The sequence below is a fragment of the Ceratotherium simum genome, chromosome X, assembly GCF_057802395.1.
Source record: "Ceratotherium simum simum isolate JZ-2026a chromosome X, ASM5780239v1, whole genome shotgun sequence".
Taxonomy (NCBI): Eukaryota; Metazoa; Chordata; class Mammalia; order Perissodactyla; family Rhinocerotidae; genus Ceratotherium; species Ceratotherium simum.
In genome coordinates, this window is record NC_141940.1 from 13,567,764 (window position 1) to 13,592,186 (window position 24,423).

Sequence of the window (24,423 nt, forward strand, 5' to 3'; positions counted from 1 at the left end):
CTTCCTCCACTTTATGTGGGACGCCGCCACAGCATGGCCTGACAAGCGGTGCATCGGTGCACGCCCGGGATCCGAACCCGGGCCGCCAGCAGTGGAGCATGCACACTTAACTGCTACGCCATGGGGCCAGCCCCCACAATCAATTTTAGAACATTTTATTACCCTAAAAAGGAACTCTAATCCCCTTAGCTGTTACCCCCAATCCCTCCATCCTCCCCATTCCCTGGCAACCACTATGCTACTTTCTGTCTCTATGTATTTGCCTATTCTGGACATTTCATATAAATGGGATTATAAAATATATGTTCTTTCGTGACCGGCTTCTTTCACTTAAGCATGTTGCTTTCAAGGTTCGTCCATGTTGTAACACGTGTCAGAATTTCATTCCTTTATAAAGCCAAATAATATTCCATTGTAGGGATATACCACATTTTGTTTATCCATTCATCTACTGATGGGCATTCAAGTTGTTTCAACCTTTTGGCTATTATTATTATTATTTTTTAAATAATTTTATTTATTTATTTTTCCCCCAAAGCCCCAGTAGATAGTTGCATGTCATAGCTGCACATCTTTCCAGTCGCTGCACATGGGACGCGGCCCCAGCATGGCCGGAGAAGTGGTGCGCCGGCGCGCGCCCGGGATCTCAACCGGGGCCGCCAGCAGCGGAGCGCGCACACTCAACCGCCAAGCCACGGGGCCGGCCCTTGTCTATTATTAATAATGCTGCTGTGAACATTCATGTACAAGTCTCTGTGTCGACATGTTTTCATTCCTTTTGGGTAGATACCTGGGAGTGGAAATGTTGGGTTTATGTGGTAACTCTCTATTTAACTTTTTGAGGAAATGCCAGACTATTTTCCACAGTGGCTGCCGTATGTTATACTCCCATCAATGAGTGAGGGTTCCATTTTCTCTACATTCTTGCTAATGCCTGTTATTGTCTGTCTTTTTGATTATAACCATTTTAGTGGATGTGAAGTGGTATCACATTGTGGTTTTGACTTGCATTTACCTGATGGCTAATGATGTTGAGCATCTTTCCACACACTTCTTGACTGTTTGTGCATCTTCTTTGGAGCACTATCTATTTAAATCCTTTACCCATTTTTAAATTGGTTTGTCTTCTTATCTGAGTTGTAAGAGTTCTTTATATATTCTGGACACTAGACTCTTGTCAGATATATAATTAGTTTCCAAACATTTTCTCCCATTCTGTGAGTTGTCTTTTCAGTTTCCTGATAGTGTCCTTTGAGGCACAATTTTTAAAAATTTTGTATGATATCCAGTTTATCGAGTTTTTCTTTTGTTGCCTGTGCTTTTGGTGTTATACCTAGGAAACCATTGCTTAATTCAAGGTCATGAAGATTTATGCCTCTGTTTTCTTGTAATAGTTTTATAATTTTAACTCTTACATTTACATCATTGATCCACTTTGAATAATTTTTGCATATGAGGTAAGGTAAGAGTCCCATTTCATTCTTTTGCATATGGATATCCTGTTGGCCCAGTAACATATGTTGAAAAGAATATTCTTTCTCCATTAATTATCTTGGCACTCTGGTCAAAAATAATTAACTGTAGATGTAAGGGTTTGTTTCTGGACTGTCAATTATATTCCATTGATCTCTAAGTCTATTCTTATGTCAGTATCACATTGTTTTGATTATTGCAGCTTTGTAGCAAGTTTTGATATCAAGAAGTGTGAGTTCTCCAACTTTGTTTTTTTCAAGATTGTTTTGGCTATTCTGGGTCCCTCGAAGGATATTAGTTTTTTTTGTGTGTGAGGAAGATCAGCCCTGTGCTAACATCTGCCAATCCTCTCTCTCTCTCTCTTTTTTTTTTTTTTGCTGAGGAAGACTGGCCCTGGGCTAACATCTGTGCCCATCTTCCTCCACTTTATATGGGATGCCGCCACAGCATGGCTTGCCAAGCGGTGCGCTGGTGCGTGCCCGGGATCTGAACCGGCGAACCCCGGGGTGCCACAGCAGAGCTCTCGCACTTAACTTCTTGCGCCACCAGGCCCGCCCAAGGATATTAGTTTTTGATCACTATATTTCTTCACAAATGACTTCCTATTTGTGGTTTGACTTTATGAGTTTTAATTATACAGTTTTAAAATTTTGTCAGTTTATTGATCTTTTCCTTTTTGATTTTTCTATTGCTTTTATATTCAGAAAATTCTTTTTCAATGTTAATTTTCTAATGGCTTTCTGAACCTAAACTCATTTTATCTACTTATTTCCTTGTTTATTTAAAAAGAGTTACAAAAAAAATTACCCATTGTAAAAAATTTCACAAAATTACTAATAAACAAAAAGTAAGAGCTCCCCCGTAGCCAAGTGGGGGATTTCACTCTCCGGAGATCATCACTGAGCAGTTTGCACCCTTCCCAACCATTTTCTATGCATATACATATGTAGTGTTTACAAGTAGGATCAGACTATAAATACTGTTTTGCATCTTACTTTTTTCACTTGACCATACAGCAGGGCATCTTTCCATATGTGGATCAACTGCATACTTTTTTTATTATGCTAAGTAAAGTAAAGCCCATGATTATAAAAATATCCTCCTAAATAGTCATATAGTACTTTTATAGACTGCTATTCTTATTTTTACCTTAAAATGAAGTTGGTAAATTAAAATAAAATTAAGTTGTAAAAGAACGACAACTGTAGCATGGCTGGAATTCTTAACGTCTTGTCGACAACAGAGGGGACAGTTATAAGCGGTTGCTCCCCTCCCCTCCGCACATATTCAAGAGAGGGGCTGGCAAACATTCTGCCTGTTGACATGACACATCCAGACAGAGCTTAAACTGGCTAGAGGAAGAGGAGTGAGTGTGTGTGTGTTTTCCTCCCCTACTCACTCTTGCCTTTTGTACCTGCCTGCACCCATTGTCCTCAGGTGTGAATCAGTGCTTCTCCATAGAATGGTTAAAAGATCCACTTGGAATGATTGGCCTATATAACATCAGACCACTCTCCTGACAAACAATTTTGAAAAGGATAAGGATTAAGAAAGAACTGGCACTTGCAATTCCCATAAAGACTTCTAGCACTGGAGCAAAATTGGGGTGAATCCCCATGGCACTGACTTGGTTTCAGACTTGCACAGCTTTTATGCTGACATCCCCTGGCCTCTCCTCAGCTGCCTGCAGCTTCCTGGGCAGGGCTCCCGCAGGCCCTGCTCTGCTCCTTTCTTTCCAGGCACTGCAGAGCCCCTTCTGTACTCGGACCCATCCCTGGAGGATTTGGGGAAAAGAGCTCCAGCCCCTTTCCTTTCCCACTTGGCGTCTTTAAAGGGTCGCCTCCTCTTGCCTTTCTGTTTTCCTGCGCCCTCTATATTCTTGTGCCTTCTCTAAGATGTGTCGAGTTTCCCAAGCCCCAGAGGGATGGCAGCCCAGGTGTCTATACAGGCTGCTTCCTAGGACCCCAGCGTTTGAGAATCAGAGATCTGGAGGGCAGGGGGCTTAGCATCCGCAAGAGATTGGAGAGGGAGAGATCGGAGAGGGAGAGAGAGAGGGGGGAGGGAGTGAGGGAGAGAGAGAGAGGGAGGGAGACAGAGAGCAGAGAGAGAGAGAGGGAGGGAGACAGAGAGCAGAGAGGGAGAGAGAAAGTGTGTGTGTGTGTGTGTGCGTGTGTGTGTGTGTGTGTGTGTGTGTGTGTGTGTGCATGTGTGCTTGGGTTGGGGGTGGGGAGGGCATATTGTGGCTTCAGCACAGACCCTTTCAGCCTCTCCAGGGCTAGTCTCCTCTTGGCGCCGGCAAGGACAGCAGTCCCGGCAGGGCCACCTGCATGTGCCCCCACTGAGCAACTCCCCCGCGCGGCGAATCTTTGCCTTGGCCATTGCGGTCCGGGATGGTAAGGAACCGCCAAGACTTGCAAGAGTTGCCATGGGAGTGCGAGGCCGGGCCGTCTCCTCCCACCACGTGTGCTCGCCTAGCCCGGCCTTCCCTCTCCTGACAATGGGCGTCCCTGCAGGGGTTCTCCCTTTGGGCTACTTGAGTCCCTCCTCCACATCCCCCGCCTCCTCCCATCCTCCAGGAAGCTAAGCGGGGGCGTGTGTGCGCACCCTGGAGGAGTTGTCCTCGCGGCGGCTGTGGCCAGAAGCAGTCCACCGGAGCCCCAAACTCCGAGCAAGTTCCCGGGCTCCGGGCGCGCCGCGCTCTCTGGCCCCCGCCGCCCCCGTTCCCCGCAGCGGGCTCGGGCGGGCGGGCGGGCGGGACGGCCGGGGCGGCGGCGCGGCTGGGCCGAGCGGGGCCGGCGGCAGCACCCCTCCGGCGGTGCCTGGACGCGTAGGGGCGGGCGCGGGGCGGAGTCCGGCGGCGGCCGGCCAGGGTGGTGGTCCCAGCCCCGGCTCGCGCGTGAGGATGGCGGCGGCAGCCTCCCGGCCCCACCTGGGCTCGCCCACGCTGGCGGCCCGGCACGTGCCCCAGGCCGCGGTGCCGCAGACCCCCGTGCTGTGCGGCAGAACCCCGGGCCTGCCCCAGGACCGGGACGGCTGCTCGTTCGTGCCGATCGCCCATGCTATCCCTCTGCAGGTGGACATGGCCATGGCCCTGCAGCGCGTGAGGATTTCCGAGAAGTACGGCAAGAGCTACCTCTGCCTCCTGCAAGCGGTCTTCGTCGCAGGTAAGGTCCCTCGCGCACGCCGCCCGGCGGCCTCCGGCTCCCGCCTGGTTCGCTCTCTCCTCTCACCCGCTCCCTCCCCGGCCGCCCGGGCCGGCGGGCACACTTTGTCCTCCCTCACACCCCGCACACGCGCCCCCTTCCACACTGCAGTGGCGCTCCGGGCCGTTGTTCCTCTGGGCGGCTGCCGCGCTGCAGGCGTGCGCCCCTCGGCTCCGTTCGGACGCGGCAGGCGGACCGTGAGAAAGTCCGGGAGGCCGTGTGAGGATGTCTCCACCGTTGGTGGTTCAGGTCCCCGATCCACTCCTCACCCGCTTCTCTGTGTCATCGGAGAGGTGGGGATAGACGATTTCTTCCAACTCCGCATCCCGCAGACCAGAAGCCAGCCTCCCCGAGGGTACAGCCTTCCCTTGTAATATTCCCTGAGCTGGAAAAACGAGGGGGCTTTAGAATAACACGTGTGGGGGAAACCAAGTACCACAAGGCGCTCGGATTCTGAGGCCGGCGGCACCGCAGTTGCAGGAGGACTTGTGGAGAAACAGTGCCGCCGCCAGACGAGTGCATCTTTCCAGCTTGGTCCACAAGCTTCCAGCCTCCTGGAGTCCTCACTACAAAGCTGAAGTTTTTGTTTGACTGACGGGACAAACAAACAAACAAAGCCAACAAACTCTCAAAACCTTTACTTCTGCCGCGGTTTGGGTAAGGAGTGTGAGTGGTGTAACATGGGCTTGGTCACTTGCCGGCCATGATGCACACACGTTTACCCAGCCGGAGATGCCAAGCTTTGGGGTTGGTACAGCTGGAAAGGTGCAGCAGGCTCTGGGGCTGCGAGGAGATAGGTTCCTGGGGGACTGTGCAGACTGGGGTGCAGGAGCAACCCTGAGAACAGAGTGCAACCCCGGGACCTTAAGTTCAGCCAGGACTGTTCAGACAGGCACTGCGATTGATGGACATGTGTTCCTCGGCTCCCATTGTAGTTTTGGTTTAGCAGGTGTTAAGCCTTGTAATGGGAATTTGGCATCCAAAAAGTAGACTTGGTGACACTTTTCCGCAAATCAGGTAGCCACAACACACGTTCCAAATACCCCTCATTCAGGGCTATCCACAAATCGGAAGGAGGCCATGCAAACCCCTTTAGTTAGATCAGAGTGAGTAAGTCAAGGCTGCCGTCCGTGTATTTTCATCACGTAGAGCTCGTTGGTCTTGCCTGCTTTGTTTTTGAGGTGGTCAGTATTTTCCGAATGTAATAAATCATTAAGGGCAGTGTGGTGATGGAGCACCAACTCCTTCAGGTCTTCAGTGATTGAAATGGTTTTTGGACGCTACAAAAGAATCTCCTCGAAACCTGTACAGCTCAGTGGCAAGTGGAAAATACTTGGTGTCTTGTGCTCATTTACCCCCTGCATCTTCCGGAGAGTTTAAAAAATCTCCATAGGAGAAATGGATGCTTTAGCACAAAAATTAAGTTAGCTATGCTGTGAAATATGTCGACATTTCTACAGCCGGTGATTTCTCTGATTTCTATAGTCGTGTGATGTTTCATCTTTCTGTACCTTTGAAGGCTACCACATGCTGTCAGGCCCGAGTCGCCTCGGCATTATGACGCACCACAGTACCTAAATGACACCGGTTGCTGTGCTGTGTTTTCCACGGGCTTTGCAGTACTTTTCTGCCTTTCGGCATTTTCATCAGTAACGTCTACCTTCCTATGGACCGCCAGAGTGTCCTGGAAGTGGTCTGTACCTATGCTGTTAGAACACACACTGTAGTATGTTAATTTTACGTGTGAAAAGGATTTCATATATTTTACAAATATTCATATATTTAAAACATTTGTTTACAAAGCCTTTCATTGTGGTACACAACTTTCTGGAAGACCATTTTAGTAATGACCATTTATAGCCTGCTCACTACCAGGAACATGCTACAGTGTGAGAAGCTAATACACATGCTCGTGCAGGATCTGCTGTGATGCACCACAGAGGGAATGATTGACTCTACTTAGGGAAGACTGCAGGGAGAGGGTGATGCGTGAAGTGACTCTTCAGGGATGCCTACAAATTTCCAGGTGGACTGGGGATGGGGATGAAGTGTGATAGGGATAGGTAGGGAGACGGGTATTTCTAGGCAAAGGAAGTAAGATGTGCAAAAACAAGCAGAAAGGGGACAGCATAGTAGGTTTGAGGAATTGTTGGTTTTTGTAAAATGATTGGAGTGTAAAGTGTGGAAAGTACAGGAGAGAGATAAATTTGGAGAAGTAGGCAGGGGCTGGATCAGGCAGAGCCTTGTGAGGCATATTAAAGGGCTTTACTTTATTTGTAGGGCAATGGGGAGCCATTGGAGTGTTGTAAGTAGGGGGATGGACCAAGGCTGCTGCATATGGTCGTATAGGTTGTGCCCTACAAAACGCTGAGGGGCTCCATTCACACAGATGGTTCCGCGAATGATGCCCCTGCCAGGGTTGTACAGCGCACAATGTGCACAGTGGTCCACAGAGGCCGTGCATGGTGGGACTTCTTGATTTTACAGATGTTACTCTGGCGGTTGAGTGGGGGAGACAGTGTGTGGAGTATGCAGCAGAGAGGAAGAAGACTGGAAGTGGGCGGCCAGTTAGAAAGCAGTTGTAGAAAGCTGGGCAAGAGTGGATGAAGGTACGGATTGAGTCAGTTCGGGGAACGGAGAGAAGAACTGAGAGGGTAGAATTGATTTGACTTGGTGACTAGTTGTGAGGTTTGAGCGACAGGGAAGGAGACTAGGTTAATTCCAGGTTTCTAGTAAGTGTGACTGGGTGGGGAGAGATGTGTTAATGACATCTCTCCCCACGCAGAGGAAGAGCAAATTTGGGGTTCAATTTTGGGTATGTGGTTTCTGTGGAACAGTCCGGGAGAGTTGACCAGTAGGCCTGGAGCTGGGAAGAAGCAAATCTTATTTCTTACTCTCATCTGTGATGTCCATTAAACAACTCTTAGCACTGAAGTTATTTCATTACATCTACTTATATGGGTTATCTTGATAACTCAGAAAGTCTAACATGTAATTAGCCACATTTATTATAAAATTATCTTCTGAACTTGCCCGTCTAACATGTAATTAGCCACATTTATTATAAAATTATCTTCTGAACTTGCCCGTAAATAAAGGTTATTTTTCTCCCTTCACACTTTCCGTACCTGATGATGGGGAAAAAAAGAAGGAAAAAAGAAAGAAATGTTTTGCATTCCTTGCAGGACAAAAGAATGCAAACTACACTGATCTAAGGTAACCTCAGATAACTCAAACAAGTAGTTGTGAAAGCCTGTTTACTGCAAATTTTATTTTGTCAGAGTTTAGCTCAAGAAGATGTGTAAATCACAAACAAAGTTAGTTACTCAGTGTACATTGCAGTCTGGTATAAACATGTGTTCCAATGATGATGGGTCATTTACCGGGCAACACCGTACTCCAAGTTGTTCCACGTAACTGATTTTTCTGGGTAACTGAGGTTCAGCACTTTTAGTGCTTGATTTCCCCCCTCCAAATCTCTAACCATTTTGGATGGAAAGCTTTTCAAAAAGATTATTTACTTTCCTGATTTCTGAACCTGGAAATAATTGTAAGAAATTGCATCCTTTCTTGATGGCTCAAGATTATCCTTATAATAGCATTAGTTATTTTAATGTGCTGTATATAGTGTTGCCTCAAGGGCTCCTGACTGTGGAGGGCTGTTTGTCCCTACGTGAAATTGGGCACAGATTGTTCTGCCTCTTAATTTGTAATGCCTGTTTTTCTAATCTTTCCATGGATCCCCTCTCTGTTAGCTGTCATCTCTTGCTGCTGTTATTTTAACTGTTTCTACCAACAAGCACTTACTGCCTAGTCCTCGAAGTGTCCTCTCCTCCATTGCTCTTTCTGATGTGTTGTTGTCAGCTAGGAAACGAGATAACCAAACTTGTCAGAATTGTCTGTAAACTATGAGTAAATAGACTATGAGTAGGGCTCTGGGGAGTCTAATTCTAATAATGTAGGTGAACTTTAGTACATGGACTCGGTGATGTCTATTCTGATGGCATAAAAGCTTTTTTTCCCTTTTTTTTCTAGTTCTTAGTTGTGTTCTGGAGGGTTGATGCTGTTAAATAACTCATCAGTAAAACCTGTGTTCTCTTGTAAATGGAGGTATTACAATATGTGAACTTGTAATATTTTACTTTCTTGTAAAACAAACAAACAAGTAAGTGTGTTCAAAATCTATCAGAAAATCAAGACACGTTTTATTCGTTGCATTTCTTGGGCATGCTTGTAAGTGCTTGGCACTAGGAGGGACTTCAGTCTTAGAAGGTGCTCCCAAGTATTGGAAGTAAATGTCCCTGTACAGTATCTTCTCAAGCAAGCAACCTCTGAAGGCTCAGTAAAAAACCTGCACCTCACCTGCCCAAGGGCAGATGCAGAGGTCAACCCATAAGGGGAGATGCCTCCCATCTGAGCGCTGACAAAGTGGGTTTCCCTTTCTATTGCTGCCAAGGTCTTGTCCTGGAGGCAGTTAGCTCCTGGCAAGAGGCCAGTGTCATAGCACTTCCTCCCATTTATTTTTCACCCAAGCCCTCCCTTCATTGTATATGTATGACAAATGTCAGGATCTGACTGACTTCTTGTTACTTTCAGCGCTAGGAAGGTGACATTGAGCAAAGACCTAAAGGAGGTGAGGAAATCATCAGGGGTATCAGAGGGAGAGTATTCCAGGCAGAGGGGACAGTCGATGTAAAGGCCCTAAGATGAGAGAGTACTGACAAGTTCAAGGGACAGGAAGGGGACCAGTGTGGCTGAAGCTTTGTGTCTGCATTCGTATTTGTGTGTATGGTGTGTGTGTGACGAAACCAGAGAGGTAACGGGTCTGGATCATATAGAGCTTGGTAAAGACTTTAACTTTTACCCTGAGTCAGATGAGGAGCTAGCAGAAGGTTTTGAGCAAAGGAGGGACTTACTTTTTAACAGCATCTTATGTTTTAGCAGCATCCCTCTGGATGCTATTTGGAGAATAGGCTACAGGTAGGACAGAGGTAGAAGCAGGGAGACCAATTAGAATGCTATTAGGATTGATGATCGTGGCTTGAACCGGAGAGGTAATAATGGAGGTGGTGAGCAGTGGTCAGATTCTGGATGAATTTTGAAGGTAGACCCAAAAGGATTTGCTAATGGTTTGTATATGGGGTATGAGAGAAAGAGAAGAGTCAGGGATGACTCTTAAGAATTTTGGCCTGTGCAAGTGGATGGCAGGAATTATCAGTGGAGATGGAGATGCCTGCAGGAGGAACAGGCTTGTGGGGGAAATCATGAGGATCAGAAGTTCAGTTTGGGGGCCGGCCCCGTGGCTTAGCGGTTAGGTGCGCGTGCTCCGCTGCTGGCGGCCCAGGTTCGGATCCCAGGCGCGCACCGACGCACAGCTTCTCCGGCCATGCTGAGGCCGTGTCCCACATACAGCAACTAGAAGGACGTGCAGCTATGACATACAACTATCTACCGGGGCTTTGGGGGAAAAAATAAATAAATAAAATTATAAAAAAAAAAAAAAAAGTTCAGTTTGGGACTTAACTTTTTTTTTTTTTTTTTTTTTGCTGGGGAAGATTAGCCATGAGCTAACATCTGTTGCCAATCCTCTTTTTGCTAAGGAAGATTGGCCCTGGGCTAACATCCATGCCAAGCTTCCTCTACTTTATATGTGGGACGCCTGCCACAGCATGGCTTGGTAAGGGGTACATAGGTCTGCGCCCCGTATCTGAACCTGCAAAGCCCTGGGCTGCCAAAGAGGAGTGTGCAAGCTTAACCACTGTGCCATCGTGCTGGCCCTGGGACCTGTTAACTTTGAGGTGCCTATTAGATATCCATGTGGAGATGTCAAGTAGGCAACTGGATATAGGAATATGGTGTTCAAGGAAGGGATCTCGGCTGCGGATATAAATTTGGGAGTCATCGGCCTTATAGGTGGTATGTAAAGCCTGGATGAGAGAGTATAGATAGAGATCAGCCAGAAGAGACACATGTTGGTGTGCCACCAGCGAAGACTTGTCGATGACCTATGGCTCTTCCCCAAAGCAACGCTTATTTGGGGAGGAAGGAAAGCACCAAATAGAAGCGAAGCAATGCTCAAAAAGACACATCATTTCTCTGGTTTGTTGTTCAAATGTTTATGCTGTCAGATTTGCTCACCGGTCACTTTGACTCATGTTCTTTGCTCACAGTTTGGAACCAAGGTAATCTCTGCCCGGGGGTGAAGAAGAGGTCTATGTTTGAAACTCTCCAAAGAGAGAAACTACAACTGTGGTAACTGATCCATCTTTATGGATACAAGAAACCTGTAGGTTAGTCATTTATAGTTTAAAATCATGCTGCAGATGATCCCTTTCCATCTTATTCTTTCCTCAGTAGGAATTGTAAGCAGCCACTATTGCTTTCCAATTGAGAAGCCCTTTATTCAGTTACCTCGTATCATTTTCAACACATGGTATATTTTTCTTAAAAAAAATCATATTTTAATGGAAAAACCAAAGGCTAATAGAAAACTGGAAAGAAGGACCATTTTACACTCACAATAAAGCTTGAGGCTTATGAAATAATTGAGTTAGTAAATATAGTGACATTTTAATATAATGAAATTTACTCTTAAAAGGTAGATGATCTTCTCTCTGACTTTCTTTTAAATATTTATTAATGATATTGTCACTTCTGCCATGAAGAATTTAAGTTGGCTGTTAACCCTGCAGATGCTGGGAAAGCAGACTTTTGAGCCGAAATTATAATTTACAGATATGTATCCTGTCTCTGGAAAATTATAAGCCAGCAACTTTATGGGGATTTGTCTGCTCTGTTTTCAGATAATTTTTTGCATTAACCTGAAAAGGAAAGGAGAGCCATTCCTAGCAAGGAGGAGCAGAAAAGAGTTTTGTTAACAAGAGGGCAAATGGGAGAAACAGGATCCCATTCTAGTTTTTTTAAACAGCTTTATTTATTTATTTTTCAGTTATTTTATTGAGGTCATAATGGTCTATAACATTGTGAAATTTCAGGTGTACGTTCTTATTTATCAGTTTCTGTATAGACTGCATCGTGCTCACCACCAGTAGTCTAATTTTTATCCGTCACCATATATATGTGCCCCTTTACCCCTTTCACCCACCCCCCAACCCCTTCCTCTCTGGTAGCCATTAATCTGTTCTCTTTATCCATGTGTTTGTTTATCTTCCATATATGAGAGAAATCATGAGGTGTTTGTCTTTCTCTCTCAGGCTTATTTCGCTTAACATCATACCCTCAAGGTCCATCCATGTTGTTGCAAATGGGACGATTTTGTCTCTTTATGGCTGAGTACTATTCCATTGTATGTATATATATACCACATCTTCTTTATCCATTCATCAGTTGATGGGCACTTGGGTTGCTTCCACATCTTGGCTGTTGTGAATAATGCTGCAATGAACATAAGGGTGCATAAGTCTCTTTGAATTGTCGATTTCAAGTTCTTTGGACACATACCCGGTAGTGGGATAGCTGGGTCCTATGGTATTTCTATTTTTAACTTTTTGAGAAATCGCCATACTGTTTTCCATAGTGGCTGCACCAGTTTGCATTCCCACCAGCAGTATATGAGGGTTCCCTTTTCTCCACATCCTCTCCAACATTTGTTAAACAGCTTTGTTGAGATATAATTCACATACTATACAATTAACCCATTTAAAGTGTACATTTCAATGGTTTTTAATATCATCACAGAGTTGTGCAATCATTACCACAAGTTTAGAACATTCCCATCACCCCCAAAAGAACCCCCCGTTCCTACTAGCTGTCACTCCCCATTTCCTCCCAACCAGCCCTTCCCACCAGCCCCTGGCAGGTAATAATATACTTTCTATCTCTATAGATGTGCCTATTCTGGACTTTTCAGATAAATAGATTCATATAACATGTGATCTGTTGTGACTGGCTTCTTTCAATTGGCATAATGTTTTTCAAGTTCATCCATATTGTAGCAGGTATCAGTACTGCATTCTTTTATATGGCTGAATATTACTGCATTGTATAGATACATACGACATTTTAATTATCCATTCTTCAGTTGATGGACATTTGAGTTGTTTCTGCCTTTTGGTTTTTATGAATAATGTTGCTATGAGAATTCTTACGCAAGTTTTTGTGTGGACATATGTTTTCATTTCTTTTGAGTATATATCTAGGAGTGGAATTGTTAGGTCATAAGCTTTTGAGGAACTCCCAGACTATTTTCCAAAGCAGCTGTACCATTTTACATTCCCACCATCATTGTATGAGGGTTCCAGTTTCTCCACATCCTTCCCAGGACTTGTAAATCTCTGTTTTTTTGATTCCAGCCATCCTAGTGGGTGTGAAGTGGTTCCTCATTGTGGTTTTGATTTGCGGTTTCCCGAATGACTAGTGGTGTTGAGCACCTTTTCATGTGCTTATTGGCCATTTGTATGTCTTCTTTGGAGAAATGTCTATGCAGATTCTTTGCCCGTCTTTAAATCGAGCTATTCTTCTTTTTACTGTTTAGTTGTAAGAGTACATGATATAGTGTGGATTCAAGATCCTTATCAGATATTTGATTTGCAAATATTTTCTCCCAATCTGCGGGTTGTCTTTTAATTTTTTTAATGGTTTCATTCGAAGCACAAATGTTTTTAACTTTGAGGTCAAATTTACCTATTTTTTTCTCTTTTTTTTTGGTCTCTGTTTTCAATTCTGTTTTTATTGAGGTATAATTTGACATGTAACATAGTATTTTCAGATGTACAACATAATGATTTGATATTTGTATATATATTGCAAAATAATCACCACAATAAATCTAGTTAACATCTGTCACCATACATAGTTACAACATTTTTTTCCTTGCGAAGAGAAATTTTAAGATTTACTCTCAGCAAGTTTCAAATATGCAATGCAGTATTATTAACTGTAGTCACCATGCTGTACCTTACATCCCATGACTTATTTTATAATTGGAAGTTTCTCCCTCCTGACCCCCCCCCCCCCCCCAGGAAACCACCAGTCTGTTCTTTGAGCTTTTTTAGATTCCACATATAAGTGAGATCATATGATATTTGTCTTTCTCTGTCTAACTTATTTCACGTAGCATAATTCCCTCAAGGTCCATCCATGTTGTTGCAAATGACAAGACTTCTTTCTTTTCTATGGCTGAATAGTATTCCATTGTGTGTATATATATATATACATGTGATATATATGTGATATATATATATATATATATATATCATAGCTTCTTTATCCATTCATCCATCGATGGACATCTAGGTTGTTTCCATATCTTGGCTATTGTAAATAATGCTGCATTGGAGTGTGCATATATCTTTTCAAGTTAGTGTTTTCATTTTCTTCAGATAATACCCAGAAGTAGAATTGTTGGATCATATGATAGTTTTTATTTTTTGAGGAACCTCGATACTGTTTTCCATAGTGGCTGCAACAATTTACATTCCCACCAACAGTGCACAAGGGTTCCCTCTTCTCCACATCCTTGACAACTCTTGTTATTTATTGTCTTTTTGATAATAGCCATTCTGACAGATGTGTGGTGATATCTCATTGTGGTTTTCATTTACATTTCCCTGATGATTAGTGATCTTGAGCATCTTTTCATCTTGTTGGCCTGTTTTTTTCTATCTCCTATGCTTTTAGTGTTATATATAAGAAAAGATTGCCTAATCCAAGGTCACAAAGAATTACACCTGTTTACATCTGAGTTTTATAGATTTAGCTCTTACATTTAGGTCTTTGATTCATTTTGAGTTGATTTTTGTGTATGTTGTGAGTTAGGGGTCTAACTTCATTCTTTTGCATGTGCAAATATGTAAGTGTTCCTAGCACCAATTGTTGACAAGAATATCCTTTGCCCACTGAAGTGTCTTGGCATCCTGGTTTAAAATCAATTGACCACAGATGTAAGGGTGTATTTCTGGACTCTCAATTCCATTCCACTGATCTATCTATAAGTCTCTCATCATACCTGTATCACACTATCTTGATTACTGTAGCTTTGTACTAAATTTTGAAATGAGGAAGTATGAATTTTCCAATTTTGTTCTTCTTTTCCAAGATTGTTTTGGCTATTCTGAGACCCTTGCATTTCCATATTAATTTTAGGATTAACTTGTCATTTTCTGCATAAAAAACTAGCTGGGATTTTGTTAAGGATTAAATTGAATCTGTAGATCAGTTTAGGGAATGTTTGAACTTCATTTTTATAGTTGTACAAATTGAGGTTTCCCCAAATATGAGGTATTCACATTTAGGTTTTTGGGAATTATTTACTAGAATGCATTCTGGCCCATCAATGCTCATATTGAATAGGTTATTCATCTGTAGTTTTTTATGAGTTTAGAAGGATTACAATATATTAATTCATTTCTATCATGAGAATTATTCTAGAGACCCTGCTAAAAGCTTAAAAGGCAAAAAAGTTAACATCCACAATAGTTTCTCCCAGGGAAAAACAAAAGCACAAATGAAGACAAAAACAACAACAAAATGTAATCACTAACTCAGTTGCCTTGGTGTTTGTGATTCAGCAGTTGGTATGCAAGTCTCTGTGGGACTAGGCGGGATAACACAGGGCAAATGAGAAGCACGTGTTTTGATGCCACATTGACCAGGAATCTGCCAAGACCTTTCCAGGCTGGACAAGACCATTTGTCAATCAAGTGTGTAATCCACCTCCCTGTGGCAGGAGATGTCTTTTAGGAAAATAGATTACAGTGGCTACACAGATAAGCTTAGGCCAGCTCTGCTGTGGATTTGCTGATGCTTTCAGCAGGAAAAAAAAAACATTTACTTATCCATATTTTTACAACAGTCAATCACCACATACGTAGTTCTCTTTATGGAATGATTCAGTCTCTCTCAAGATTTACCTGCATGTATTGAGTTTCTGAGTAATGAGTTCACTAGGCCATCATAGTTAGGCAGGTTCCCATGACAGTGGCAGCTCCTGCTGCTATACAGGGAAAACTTGCTGTCTCCATTGGGTGGTTTTTAATCTGAAGGGGAGAGAAAGGAAAAGTTTTCCATAGCCATGCTTTTGATTAAACACCTACAAGAGACACAGGGCGGCCCAGTAGCCTGGGACACCAAGCTCTTGGGTGGAGGTCTTCAGCCTGTCACTTCCCGCCTGCTGCACCTCATTTCTGTCATGTACGTTTTGGCCCTCTCTTTTTCATCCCTTTCTTCTTGGTTTCTCTTCTTCTTTATTTATATCCTGCTTGCCTAGTGCCTTAGGTACTTTTTTCTGTGTGTGTGTGTGTGTTTGCTTTTGGTTAGGAAGTATTTTTTATTTTCCCATTTTCTTATATTTTTAAATTAAATTATTTATGTATGATCTTTGTAAACCATCTAAACAATACACGTGTGCGTAAACCAATACGTAAAGGTAACCCCTCTGCCTAGCCCAGTCCTACTCTCTGGAGGAAAACACTGCTTACAGTTCGGTTTGTGGCCATAGGAACTTTTCTCTGGATATAGATGTATCAATTCAATTCAACAAACGTTTATTGATCCCCTCCTATGTGCTAGACACTGTTGAGATATTTCAGTGAACAAAAGAGATCAAAATCCCTGCCTTCGGGGAGCTTATTTTTAACTGGTGAGAATGACAATAAAGAATCCACGTACATCTAGGTATTTTACCAAACTGGGATCATACCCCATGTGTTGATGTATGGCTTGCATTAGAATGTGTTTATTTAAAAATGTCTTCATTATGAAATTTTTGAGACACAGAAGAGTACAGGAAACATAAAATATACAATAGAAAATCATTTAGCTATGTTATTTAAAAATTTTCCTCACAAAGAGGCTACTGCATTTTTTCAGCACAAAGAAAACATTTGCCCAGTTTTGTCTTAGTGGGCTTATAGTTTAAATAAACCCATGGAAGAGCTGGTGTATTTGAGAATGATGCATTCTTTCCAGTCGTTCACACTGCTTATATCTGAATAAGTAGATAAAATTTTATTTAATCTTTCCTTTCGTATTTCCTTGATAGAGACTGGACCATTTCATATTGAGACCACGTCCAGATACTCAGGAAATTAGTTAATATTACAATGAGATTCTAATATATACATTATTTAAGAAATGGGTCAATGTCTGAAATATATTTATGGATGAAAAGAGCCAAAGACTTTAAAATATAATTTTAGTGTCACCATTATTACTTTAATTTATTGATATTCAAATGATCTCTTACTCAAGTATAAGAGGTTGAAGTTTGAACTTTAAAAAATCTAGTTATCACTTCCCACCCCTCCCCCCAAACAGTTCCATAAAAACAACATTCTCTTCACTGGAAATCAAGTTTTAAAATCAAGTTACATATATACTTTATATGTGTATGTGTATGTATTATATACATATTTCATATATATTACATGCAACTATATACTGACTTCATTTTTAATGAGTTGCTAATGACTCTGTTTGTAAAGCTTCTAGGCAAAATAGAAAGCTGTAGATGCTACAGGAGTATTAATTTTGAATAACTTTGTGGCCAGAGGGTCTGGTAGTGGTTGAGCTGCCCTTTCATATATACTTTGGCTGGGTCAGCATCAGCTTCTGCTGTCATCCAGGAGTGTTCCTCACATTCAGGGATACTGTAGGCTCTCTGTTCATCAAGCCTTCATGTGCACTCTTGTGCCACTGTCAGTTAAGTTGAAGCGTTAGCTGTTCAATATACAGTCTGATGACAAGAAAAACCGTAGGGAGTTATTTTAAATATATTTCCTCTATTTAAACTGAAATGCTGTGATTAGGTATTCTTGGACTCTTTGATGATACTTAAAAGTAATATGTGTATTTGAGGGACATCTTTGAGTTTGCAATTGCAAGCCGGATCATGTTATTAATCAAAGAGCAAAAGCAGCAGCCCTGTTTTTATTTGCTATTTCGCACTTGTCAGTTTACAAAGGAGGGTCAGTTTTGCCTCCTTAGTTAACACATTCCAAGGACCATTAACAGATGTCGTGTGTTCTTCTGCATGCCTTATAAGCTAAAGTAAGTTATTTTAATCGTATTTACTGTTGCAGATGCTGTGTATTTCAAAATTAGATTTTCTGAACCCAAGAAGAGATGAATAGCCACGGAATAGGAGATCTGGCATTTAGTCATATGTCTACGTGGATGTTATGAGTTGTGACGTTAGTGGGTCATCTTGTATACTTTTATAGCTTATGCTTTAAATAGCTGCTCTTGAAAGCCCAGATATTATAATAAAAATTAAAAAGAGGCTAACGTTCGGGCCAGCCCTGGTGGCCTAGTGGTTAAGTTCGACCCAGACCTACGCCACTCATCGGTGGCCATGCTGTGGTGGTGGCCCACATACAAAATAGAGAAAGATTGGCAACAGATGTTAGCTCAGGGCGAATCTTCCTCAGAAAAAAAAAAGAAAAGAAAAAAGAGGCTAAATGCTAATATTTACCTATTGCCAAGCTAATATGTTTAGAATTATCTAGTGATGGCTGTGGCTCTGCTGATTGGGGACTATCATTTTGTCTGTAAGCTCATGTTCAAACATGTGCCTGCTCATTTGCACTTTGGGTACTGGATGAGGATGATTTGGATGAATAAAGTGATGCCCCTTTGGTTTACATGCCTTTTTCCCAAATTTCTACTGTTAAGGAATAATCTGGAACATTCAAAATTGTGTGATAAAGAGTTTTTAACTGTGCTTTCAGAAGTACCCAAGGAAGCTAATTCTCAAAGACATTTATTTTCACAACAGGTAATGTATAGTTTTCAAGATGATGCTGATACAGTTTTAAAAGTCTTTTTACCATAGTTCTGCATTTAGCAACGATTTTGTCAATTTTTATGGATTGTAAATTTTAAAAGACACATAATCAAGTCACAGAAGAGCTTTAGCACTGGTGAAAAAAAAGAAAAAGCTCCATTTTGTAGTTTTTACCTTTTCCTTTCAGTGTGAGCTTCTTCATGTTGCATATTGACTTTACAAGTGATTTTTATTTTTTATTTTTATTTTTATTTTTTTAATAATTTTATTTATTTATTCCCCCCCCAAAGCCCCAGTAGATAGTTGTATGTCATAGCTGCGCAACCTTATAGTTGCCGTATGTGGGACGCGGCCTCAGCATGGCCGGAGAAGCGGTGCGTCGGTGCGCGCCCAGGATCCGAACCCCGGCCGCCGGTAGTGGAGCGCGCGCACTTAACCGCTAAGCCACGGGGCCGGCCCTACAAGTGATTTTTAAAGATAGAAGAGTAAACTTTCAAAACCACCCATTTTATTTTATTTTTTTTTAAATTTTTTGTTTATTGCAGTAACATTGGTTTATGACATTGTAAAAATTTCAGGTGTACATCATTGTACTTCTATTTCTGCATAGATTACATCATGTTCACCACCCAAATACTAATTACAACCCATCACCACACACATGTACCGAATTATCCCTTCACCCTCCTCCCTCCCCCGTTCCCCTCTGGTAACCACCAATCCAATCTCTGTCCCTATGTGTTTGTTTATTGTTGTTATTATCTACTACTTAATGAAGGAAATCATACGGTATTTGACCTTCTCCCTCTGACTTATTTGACTTTGCATTATACCCTCAATGTCCATCCCTGTTGTCACAAATGGCTGGATTTCATCGTTTCTTATGGTTGAGTAGTATTCCATTGTGTATATATACCACAGCTTCTTTATCCATTCGTCCCTTGATGGGCACTTAGGTTGCTTCCAAGTCTTGGCTATTGTGAATAACGCTGCAATGAACACAGGGGTGCATGTACCTTTACAAATTGGTGTTTTCAAGTTTTTTGGATAAATACCCAACAGTGGAATAGCTGGATCATATGGTAGTTCTATGCTTGATTTTTTGAGGAATCTCCATACTGTTTTCCATAGTGGCTGCACCAGTTTGCACTCCCACCAGCAGTGTATGAGAGTTCCCTTCTCTCCACATCCTCTCCAACACATGTTGTTTCCGGTCTTGTTAATTATAGCCATTCTGACGGGCGTGAGGTGATATCTCATTGTAGTTTTGATTTGCATTTCCCTGATAGATAGTGATTTTGAACATCTTTTCATGTGTCTGTTGGCCATCTGTATATCTTCTTTGGAGAAATGTCTGTTCAGGTCTTTTGCCCATTTTTAATTGGGTTGGTAGTTTTTTTGTTGTTGAGATGCATGAGTTCTTTATATATTTTGGAGATTAAGCCCTTATCAGAAATATGGTTTGCAAATACCTTCTCCCAATTGTTAGGTTGTCTTTTCGTTTTGTTGATGGTTTCCTTTGCTGTGCAGAAGCTTTTTAGTTTGATGTAGTCCCATTTGTTTATTTTTTCTATTGTTTCTCTTCCCCGGTCAGATGTGGTGTTTGAAAAGATGTAGCTAAGACCGATGTCGAAGAGCGTACTGCCTATGTTTTCTTCTAGAAGTTTCATTGTTTCAGGTCTTACATTCAAGTCTTTAATCCATTTGGAGTTAATTTTTGTGCATGGTGTAAGGTAAGGGTCTACTTTCATTTTTCTGCATATGGCTATCCAGTTTTCCCAACACCATTTGTTGAAGAGACTTTCTTTTCCCCATTGTATGTTCTTGGCTCCTTTGTCAAAGATTAGCTGTCCATAGATGTGTGGGTTTATTTCTGGGCTTTCGATTCTATTCCATTGATCTGTGTGTCTGTTTTTGTGCCAGTACCATGCTGTTTTGGTTACTATAGCTTTGTAGTATATTTTGAAATCAGGGAGAGTGATACCTCCAGCTTTGTTCTTTTTTCTCAGGATTCCTTTAGCTATTCGGGGTCTTTTGTTGTTCCATATAAATTTTAGGATTCTTTGTTCTATTTCTGTGAAAAATGTTGTTGGAACTTTGCTAGGGATTGCACTGAATCTATAGATGGCTTTAGGAAGTATGGACATCTTAACTATGTTAATTCTTCCAATCCAAGAGCATGGAATATCTTTCCATTTCTTTGTGTCTTCTTCAATTTCTTTCAGAAATGTTTTATAGTTTTCGGTGTACAGATCTTTCACCTCTTTGGTTAAGTTTATTCCTAGGTATTTTATTCTTTTTGTTGCAATTGTAAATGGGATGGTATTCTTAATTTCTCTTTCTGCTACTTTGTTGTTAGTGTACAGAAACGCAACTGATTTTTGTATGTTGATTTTGTATCCTGCAACTTTACCATATTCGTTTATTACTTCTAAAAGTTTTCTGGTAGATTCTTTAGGGTTTTCTATATATAAAATCATGTCATCTGCAAATAGTGACAGTTTCACTTCTTCCTTTCCAATTTGGATCCCTTTTATTTCTTTCTCTTGCCTGATTGCTCTGGCTAGGACTTCCAGTACTATGTTAAATAGGAGTGGTGACAGTGGGCATCCTTGTCTGGTTCCTGTTCTTAGAGGGATAGCTTTCAGTTTTTCACCATTGAGGATGATATTAGCTGTGGGTTTCTCATATATGGTCTTTATTATGTTGAGATACTTTCCTTCTATACCCATTTTATTCAGAGTTTTTATCATAAATGGATGCTGTGTCTTGTGAAATGCTTTCTCTGCATCAATTGAGATGATCATGTGATTTTTATTCTTCATTTTATTAATGTGGTGTATTACGTTGATTGATTTGCGAATGTTAAACCATCCCTGCATCCCTGGAATAAATCCTACTTGATCATGGTGTATAATCTTTTTAACATATTGTTGTATGCGATTTGCTAGTATTTTGTTGAGTATTTTTGCATCGATGGTCATCAGTGATATTGGCCTGTAATTTTCTTTTTTTGTGTTGTCCTTGTCTGGTTTTGCTATCAGGGTAATATCAGCTTCATAGAACAAAACCACCCATCTTAATTACCATATTTAATATTTCCATATTTATGCACTATATGCATGCACGTAAACACATAAACATTGGTTGCAAAAGTTATAGAAATGCATAGTTCCCCTTCATTTGCAGCACACGCAAATATGTCTGATCCATGAAAAGATAAGGGCCCTCGCTCCTTGGAAGCAGATCAGAGTCCATCGAACTTAGTATAACATTGAGCGATGCTCTGAAAGTCATATGCTGAAAGCGAGTCCCAGGTGGTATTCAGCATAGATTAGGCCATAAAACTGTTTTTTCCCCCTATTTTTTAGGCATCATCTATTTTATCAGTTTGGTGCTAGATGTCCTTTCTCTATGTGTTCACGGCATCCTGGGCTCTACACTACTGTAACACTTAGCACTCTGGGCTGTAACTGCCTCCTGCTCCTACATGAAGAGCCCCATGAGATCCCGGCCAGTGTTTTAACTGGTTTCTGTGTCCCCAGCACTGCACAGGGCCTGGCATAAGATGGAAGTCTACCAATGGTTTCTTGAAAGAAGAAATACATGGATGATTAGAATGGCTGATAGATGAATGAAAAAGACACTTCAAGTTGTGTTGAAATGTGGATTCCTTTTTTGTATTCGTGTGTGAGGAAGATCGGCCCAGAGCTAACATCTGCCAATCCTCTTCTTTTTTTGCTGAGGAAGACTGGCCCTGGGCTAACATCTGTGCCCATCTTCCTCCACTTTATATGGGATGCCGCCACAGCACGGCTTGCCAAGCGGTGCATTGGTGCGCCCCCAGGATCCGAACCGCTGAACCCTGGGCCGCCGCAGCGGAGCACACTCACTTAACCGCTTGCGCCACCAGGCCAGCCCCGTTTTGTATTCTTATTCTTTCCTTCCATCCTCTCATTCCTCCCTTCCATTTCCTGTCTTCCCCTAGAATTCCACTTCCTGCTATGTGGGTAAAATCATCGCACCGTTCCTTCCTTCAAAGCACAACTAAAGGGTTGAGGATCTGAGGACAGCTAGATCTGTGGAAATTCTTCCTCGAATTGGAACTTACTTATTATTATGTGTTGTTGTAAACGAGTGGTAAAACCACGTTGAATGCACAGTAGGTACTCAGGCAACACTTCGGAATGTTTGATTTGCTATTATACATGTCTTTAGTGCAACCTCCGAGTTCGTTTGATCTTTTTTGCCACATCTAACTGATTGTTTTCCATTTTAGACTGTGTCAAGTCACTGTGTTTACCCTTCAGCTCTATCAGGGTAAAACTCTACCTGATATATTATCTTTCAGTTATCACTAAAACAATTTTTAAAGTGGTCTTTCAAAATGGATGCTTCATGAAAAAAAGAAATCTATGGTAAGAGCCAAGGCCAAACCCAAAAACGTATCTATACTGATTATGTTGTTGCGCATATAGGTGCTTGCTAATGTTGATGTTTTGAATTGTTGCTCAAGTGATGGGTATAAAAGGTTATCTTACTGGCCTTGAAATTTGCAATTGCGCATTACAAATGCAGTTGAGGATCTTTTCAGATGTTTATTGGTTATTCCTATTTCCTCCTCTGTGAAATGCCTGTTTGTGTTAGTTTTTTCCACTTTTCTGTCAGGTGGTTTGTCTTTTTATTAATTGACTTACGATCTTTTATATATCCTTGATACTATTTATTTGTGACTTATATGTGTTGCAAATATCTGCACCCAATTTGTGGCTCGTCTCATCATTTTCTTTATGATGTTTTTTGACGAAAAAAGTTTAAATTTAATGTAGTCTAAATTGTCAATCTTTTCCTTTGTGCCTTGTGCTTCTTGTATCCTATTTAAAAAATTCTATCCTACCCGCTGGTTATACAGATATTCTCCTATATTTTCTCAGATCTGATTGCCAATGCTGTAGGCTCTGAATCTTCACCAATGCATGACCATTAAAATCAAGTTCTAAGTCACCTGGGAATTGGCCTAGTAATGGTTTAGGCTTCTGAGGATTTCCTTGTCCTTCCTGTGTTTTGTAACAGGAAGGTTTTTCAGGAAATTTAGTCCTCATGTGACCAATAGGGGAAGCTCCTCCATGTCTTTCAAACTTGAAAGTTCAATTTTTATATTCACACATGGTATCATCTAAGAGTTTACCTTGTATACAAGACCTGAGATATGGATAAGGAACCATGACCTAGTCCCCTATTTGCAGATGAACTGAAAGATGAGAGTGGTCTTCTGGCCCTGAAGCAGTGTGGCTGTTTGGGGAAGGTGAGAATTAAAATCTTTGCAGAAGCATAATGCTAACCCAGTCGTCATCTGTCACCGCCTGAATGTTCACTTGTACACTAAATGTTTTAAATTATAATGTTATTTTTTCTTTATTCTATAACAATGGCCAACACTTATTGACCACTTACCATATACTAGGCACTGTTCCAAGTCTTTGTGTGTGTTAACAACTTTGCTCATTACAATAACCCTGTGAAATAGGTACTATCATTTCCCTCGTTTTACCAGTAAAGGAAACTGGGACACAGAGTTTAAGCAGCTTGTCAAGTGGTAGAGCTGGAATGGGAATCCAGGCAATCTGTCTCTGGAGCACGTGCTCAAAAGTACTATGCTATGTTACCTCTATAAGAAATACTTATTTGTGTGAAAACATCAGAATTTTGCAGGTATACATCACTCAAGATTTAACACTCCAATATAACCACTGTGTTAACTTGTCGGTTCTGTGGTGTCATCATGGTTTATCTTTATGCACAACCTTCATCTTTTTTTCCTTAACATACATTTCCAAAAGTTGAGCCCACTTCTATTTGTTTTTCATGATTAAATTCCTTTGGAAGGAGAAGTGGAAAAAGTGCATCCTTTGCTCAAACGAACTTTTTGTTACAAACACCAATTCTTTCCTTGGTTTTTTTTTGTAACAGCCTTATTGAGATATAATTCACATACAATACAAT

The 24,423-nt window shown here is 41.6% G+C and overlaps 1 protein-coding gene across 9 annotated transcripts in view; it reads left to right on the forward strand.

Annotated features, from left to right (window-relative positions):
• The first annotated feature begins 3,847 nt into the window (after positions 1–3,847).
• The window catches only part of MCF2 (MCF.2 cell line derived transforming sequence), a 108,571-nt gene continuing 87,995 nt past the window's right edge, over positions 3,848–24,423 (forward strand). For 6 of the 9 annotated variants that reach the window (XM_087426653.1, XM_087426652.1, XM_087426657.1 and 3 more), the window contains exon 1: positions 4,314–4,637. In XM_087426653.1, coding sequence (XP_087282779.1) covers positions 4,376–4,637 — 262 coding nt within the window. In that variant the 5' untranslated portion in view covers positions 4,314–4,375. Of the gene's footprint in view, positions 3,867–4,048; positions 4,142–4,313; positions 4,638–24,423 lie in introns of those variants that run through there. The other 3 variants (XM_087426655.1, XM_087426656.1, XM_087426654.1) reach the window with 3 other exon arrangements.